The 6,576-nt window shown below is 36.9% G+C and overlaps 1 protein-coding gene across 1 annotated transcript; it reads left to right on the top strand.

The window, feature by feature from the left end:
* Nucleotides 1–119: 119 nt before the first annotated feature.
* On the top strand, nucleotides 120–6,576 carry LOC113681188 (substance-P receptor). The gene is made up of 3 exons (XM_089202436.1): nucleotides 120–236; nucleotides 665–776; nucleotides 3,489–6,576. Exons 2-3 carry the CDS (start codon nucleotides 695–697, stop codon nucleotides 4,487–4,489), a joined length of 1,083 nt encoding a protein of 360 aa, XP_089058562.1. The 5' UTR covers nucleotides 120–236; nucleotides 665–694; the 3' UTR covers nucleotides 4,490–6,576.

Genomic DNA, 6,576 nt, shown 5'->3' with positions numbered 1-6,576 from the left:
AAAATCAATATTTTCATTATCAAGTTTAGAAACCGAGCAAGACAAGAGAAACACCTGCGTTATTGGAATCAAACTGTAAATCAGACAACTGTAAAGAGAAAAAAGAAATTTCAATTTGCGTTAAAATCGATTGACGTTCCAAGAAGGGAAAGCGAGTAATAAATGGATTTAATGTTTCATTCAAAGAAAAGGTTACAGCTTCACGGATGAATGAAGAATAGCAGACAAGGATTAACGTAAGTTATGGAAAACACTATATCGAAAACATGACGTAACCGTGTGTTTCGTAACCTATATACGTCCTTTTTGGAAGAAGCGTAAAATGTGTTAATGATAGATACAAATTTATAAAAACTTCATAGAGAGATGAGTAAAACCAAATTTAAACAGACGATTTTAGATCCCTCTTCCACCACACACAGAGGAGAGACATTAAATGTCATGGACACAATCTGGGTTTGAATGCAACAAGACAAAAAAGAAGAGGTTAAATAAGTATTTAAATTACCTGTTTTCTCGGATATATTTCAAATAAGGTCCAATTCCTCAAATATTAAATAAAAAATTTCCGCAGAAAGAAATACAGCTATAAGAAAGGCGTCATGGCAAGATTTTATCTCAGCTTGAAAAAAAAATAATAGGAAACATATGTCCGTCTTTGCAGTGCAATAAAGATATATTGCAGTCCGTAAAGATGGACCTGACTTTTGTGAACAACCTTAGTGTCTTCCACACACATATGACGCTTAACGGCAGCAGTGGGATGCAGTTGAAAGGTAAATTTTCAATGATAACATAGCTTTGGCTGTGGCACTTAAAACATACAGTAAACAAGCTTTTGCTTCACAAATCATAATTAGTTGTCCTAATAAAATGAAGATCATGTAATTCTGCTTTTTCCCCTTATGGTTATGTGGTTAGCTAGGCTTGCAGCGTAGTCAAATCTGTTTAGTAATAAAGTTTAACGGGATATAAAACTACCGTGTCGTTGTATACTATATATGTTCTAAACATGCACTATGTTGTGTCAAACATGAAGTTATTAGAGACTGCCAAATAACCCACTCCAAGGACCCACACTAATTACAGATTTTTTATTAATTTCTTTATTCGACAATCAAGTTTAAAGATTACCATATTTTTAACACCGTATCCCCGAACGGTAAGTTACTGGATTTTACTGATCCTCGCAGTTTGTAGGACGCTCCGAAGAAGATAACTTTATCGACCAAACGATTTTTGCGAGTCTCAGTTCACCGATTAGAAACCGATTAGAACAAAGGACCATCAAACCGGGACTCTCTGTGTTTAGAGTCCCTAAGGGGAACTCAAATTTCGTTAAAAATAAACAACACCTCCGCAGCAATCCCACTATCTAGTTAAGGGTCCTTGGGACCCCTAGTTCCAAAAAGTTGAGGGTCCCTATAGCTTTTTAGAGGTCCCCTGCCTACCACTTAAATTTGATTCTGTAGATTTTAACAGAGGCAAAAACCAAGACCGGGTGGTAGCACAGCTAATAAAGCTTTAATTTTGGAATAAAGTGTGCTCGTGTTTCTTAATACCGACAGTTCCTGCATTACTAGTAAGAGTCTCACCTTGTCATAGTTAATAATATATGTAGTAATATTAAACCAAAAATTATGTGACATACAATTATCAAGTCATATTCAAGTGTAATTCTACAGTTTTACTTTCTTCTGTTCTTCATTTTGTTGAATTTCTTTACTGCTCTATCACCAAAACTTTCCTCATCTACATATCTTTTGTATGCATAAGAAATATGCATCTTACATTCAACTGCACTTGGGGACATTTTATTTCTCAAAGCCGCGTGAATTCGATTTTGTGCAGAAAACTATCTTTCTCAAGGTACAGAAGTGAGAGGAATTGTTTAGAAAACTTGTGTTAGAGTTACAAATGAAGGGGATATGTCTTCGTAAACACCTGGCTTTGCAAGAATTTCACGCAGTTCTTTAGGAGGGTTGTCCTCGTTACTTTTGAGAATTGCTTAAACTGGATAAATGAATTTCTTATTTCATCAGCATCAATTAGACTTTCTTCTTCAGATGCATCAGCGTATCTCTCAATTAATCTTTCTAGATTCTCGGTACCATGGTTTCGAATTCCAACTGCTGTGCCAGTAATTTGGCAGGGTTTAGATTAGCAATCTGGTAAACCAGGTCAGGGACAGCCTTGGAAGCCCAACGTGCAACTAGGGTTATTTTGGGAGCAACAAATCAAACAGAAAAAGTTTTGGCATTTACCCTTTGCAGTCACACAGCAAAACCATTATGACAACCTGTCATTACTAAAGCGCCATCTGTTCCCAACCTAGAAAGCTTTTTCATTGAATTACGATAACTTAGAACTGCAGAATAGATGGTCTCTGCTTTACAATCCTTAACCTCAACATTAGCAGCAAATTCAATCTTGGACTTCCCAGAACAAGTATCTTGAAAAATGGAACTTTTATGTACAGCTATGTCAAGACTTTCATCCAACATCAGGCAGACAAAGGATTGTCTTTGATTCTCTTTAGAGTATCCTCCTCACACGCTTCAGAAATACAGTTTTGTAACTCAGTGGCAGTGGATTCATTTCTATAAATCCTATCTCTTTTCTTCAGATCTGAGCAACCATTGGCGATCTGTGAATTAAGAATCAACGCCACACATAAACAATAAATAACCAACAAGAAAACAATTACGAGAAGGGACGACCTTTCTCTTAAAGGAAATCAATAAACTTAAAACTAACCTTCAAATCAATCACTGAATCTGATTTCCTGTCAGGAATTTCCTCTTTTCTCATGACAAAAACTGTGCTTACTGGAGCCTTCAATGCCGTACTTACCTTCTCTTTGACATGACGCACAACAGTCTCGTGAGATCTTCTTTGTTTGATGACATTCATGGCCACGACGTGGTCATCGCCAGACTAATGTCGTGTCAGACTTGAACGCTGGAAATTATTTGCTCCATACAAAAAACTTTGCGATGGTTTAGGTTTACAGCCATACGTATCAAGACAAACTTTTCCCTTTATTTGTTTTTCGGTCGAATCATATTTCAACCATTTAAACTCCCCAGCCATTTAGGAAAAAAAATTTGGTTTCTTCACTAGGGTATCATCCCACAGATCTGCGTCACTTCCAGGTTTCCTCTTTCGAATATCGAAGATATCGAATAAACTCTTTTGAGTAGACATGCCTTTAACCGTGACAAAATGGCATGCCATGATGATCGCAGTGATATTTGGGTAAGGCCCGCCAGACCCAGTCTCCTAACAAGTCGGAAATCTTTTCCTGCGTCCCGAAGACGCACATTGGCAAGAAACTGTGCCTCCTTTTCATTTTTTGTACATATAAGACGCACAACTGTGCGTTAATGAGAACTCTGCTCCGTTCGATTATTTTATTGAGCAAACATAGCTTAGTATACTGATAACCTTTCCATTCCTAAAGAGATGTCTATTTCATTCTATTTCAGGCAGTGCGACGAATGATACTCAACCTACAGATATGGAATTTCAGTCCGTGTTATCTGCTGTTTATAGCATTTTCATATTGGCGTCACTATTCGGGAACTCGATGATCATCCACATCATACGAACAAATAACTCCATGAAAACTACCACCAACTATCTGATTTTGAATCAGGCTTGCGGTGATCTCTACCGAACATTAGTTGAATTAATAAATATTGCCTTTCGTTCAATGGGAAATAAGTGGTTTGGAGGATTCTTAGGTTTGATAACCTGCAAGTTGTTTCTGGCGAACTTGTTTCTTCCAACCATCTTTTCAGTTTGGATTCTTGCAGTTATTGCTGTTGATCGCTTTTATGCGGTGACTCGAACTATGCGCACATCGCCTTTGTCACAACATTTAAAGAAGATAGTTTTTACACTGTGGATATGGTCGCTAGCTTCTTCTGCAGACGTTCTTATTAAGGGACGCATGAAAAGGACTGGAGACCATTTCGTTTGCCATTTAGAACACATCTTCGAACAGTGGAAACTATTTTACTCTATCACTGTGACTCTGAATTTGTTCCTGCCTCTTGTTACAACGGCGTTTCTCTATGGGATTGTTTGCTCTAAATTATGGTCTCGTGAGGTACCAGGAGAAGGAACCAATCAGAATCGAAGACAAGCTGAGGCCATTAAAACAGCAAGAAAAGTTACACTGATGATGATTACGCTCGTGGCGTTGTATTTGTTGTGTTTCTTTCCTTTTTACATCGGAATCACGCTGAAATTTTTTGGTTATGTGCACATCAATCCAAATAAGTTGGCTTCAAGTCTGTTGCTAGTAGCATTTGCATACAGCGGAATCAATCCCTACGTCTACTTCATCTACAGTAGGAACTTTCGAAACGGATTTAAAAATCATTGTAGAAATTGCTGTAAGAGATCACGGGTTGATGTTGCTGTTTATCATTTCCGAGCTAAAAATATCGAGCTGCAGGAAATACCGGTTGAACAACCCTAAACATTTATCGCGGGTACGTTTTTATTCGATGGGATGGGTCTAAGTTGTTATTAAGTAAGCCAGCAACACACATACAAAGACATAGAGAGGAAGGATAAATCACATAAAAACAAATGGTCAGGAAACATATCAAAAACTACAAGGCTTGAGGGCGTAGGATCCTTTGTGTCAAAGACCGGACAAATAATTATTATATAGAGGTGATAGTGAATCACTTGTTGACAATAAGATAATATTGAAGATTATTCTACCAAAATAAATGCATAGCATATATCTACCGGTTCTAAGATTTTCCATATTGTCATGAATATTTCAACTCGTCTTGCTCTACGTTCCTAGCAATATGCACACATTTACTTGTTTGGTGCTCCTTATTATTTTGAATTCAGTCTCACCGCTAATTCTTTCTTAAATGTGCCCCTTTTCATTGATGGAAATTAATTTCCTATATTTTTCTCTGAAGGATGTGGCACATTGAGAGGCAGTAGGAATATGGTTGTTGGGAAAGACAATTTACTTAAAAATAAATTTTTCTTATAATGATAAACATATATATATTGAATACTCCATACAGTAATGGACTCTGATGATCACTTCCGCTCAGGTTGTCGAAACGTCAGTCACCATTACCGACAACAGTCCTTTACAGGCTACACTCACCCGGACGTTCAAAATACACTTTTCATACTCCATACAGTATTGCCTTTCCTTTAGGCAGGAAGTAATAAATCAAATTTATTTGGATCTATGTACTGTGTGTTTAGCATTGCACGTAACATTGACTTTTCTTTGAAAGAGAACAAATAAAATGAAACAAAAAAAAAAATCACTACTTAGATCAATAATTTATGCTGTATGCAGCAATCAACTTTGGTTTTAACTTACTCGTGATTATCAAATCGGACTCCCGCGATTTTTTTCATCGCTCGTATGATTACAGACCGAATTGGACTCCACTTGGTCCTATTTCCAAAGAGCTCTTTGAAAACCACTACAAGTCACGAATGGTTTTATGTCATTTCTTCAACTGATGAAGGCTATTCATCGATCATTACATTTCATACAGCAGGTTGTGGTTTGGAGAAATGCAGTTGCTGATTTTACTTGCAAGTTCTTTCTGACAAGCTTATTTGTTCTACCTGACTTCTCAATTTGGTTACTCGTAGTGATTGGTATTGATCGCTATTACGCAGTGAGTCGACCTCTGCAAAGATCTCCCGTATCTTTAAAATGCTAATAATAATATTGTAGGTATCAAGTTTTCTTTCATCGACTAAATTTATTATTGAAGCATGTGTTAAGAAACATAACACATCTTGCTACTGTGACCTCGAGACACCTTCAAAGAGAGGGGGAAAATTAAACGCTTTTGGACTGGCCTTCAAAATTTTCCTGCCTCTATTTGTCATAATAATTCTTTAATTTATACAACAATGTGCAATAAACTTTGGTCCCGTGAAGTACCAGGAGAAAGATTCAATCAGGAACGAATCCTAGCTGAAGTCATAGCAACAGCAAGAAAGGTTACCGGGATGATGTTTTCTGTTCTAGATGATGATGATGATGATGTTTTCAGTTTCTTGTCTGTTGGCTTCCTATCCTCATAACCATGGCAATGGCGATCTCCTGTTCCCTTTGTGGTTGACTGTTGTTTACAGTACACTCAATCCTTACGCTTTTTTTTGCCTTTAGTGCAAATTTTAGAAACGCGGCTAAACGATCGTTTGGAAATTTTCGAATCCTTTTAGCTCTAACAAGTGTGATATAGAACATTCTCTAGCCCAGTAAATATAAACTTAATCAAGGGGTTGCGATTTCTATCCTTGCACTTGTCTCGGAACTTCAAATGAACTACACGTAACTTCAATATTCATTTTTTACCAAAACTATGGTGGAAGAAGATTGCATACAGTACATCTTTATATCTTGTGTTACATTACTTTAAGGTTTGAAATAGTTATGCCCTTTCATCACATGACGGTGCATTTAAAATAAGTGATATTGAAGAGCAATTTTATAATTCTTTGAGCCTTTTTGGTAAAGTAAACAATCATTGTACAAATGTCATTACGATCCGTAAAAGAGAA

The sequence above is a fragment of the Pocillopora damicornis genome, chromosome 4 (genome assembly GCF_964200805.1).
Source record: "Pocillopora damicornis chromosome 4, jaPocDami1.2, whole genome shotgun sequence".
Lineage (NCBI taxonomy): Eukaryota > Metazoa > Cnidaria > Anthozoa > Scleractinia > Pocilloporidae > Pocillopora > Pocillopora damicornis.
The sequence above is the reverse complement of the archived record's forward strand: the minus strand, read 5'-3'. Positions and strand labels throughout refer to the sequence as shown.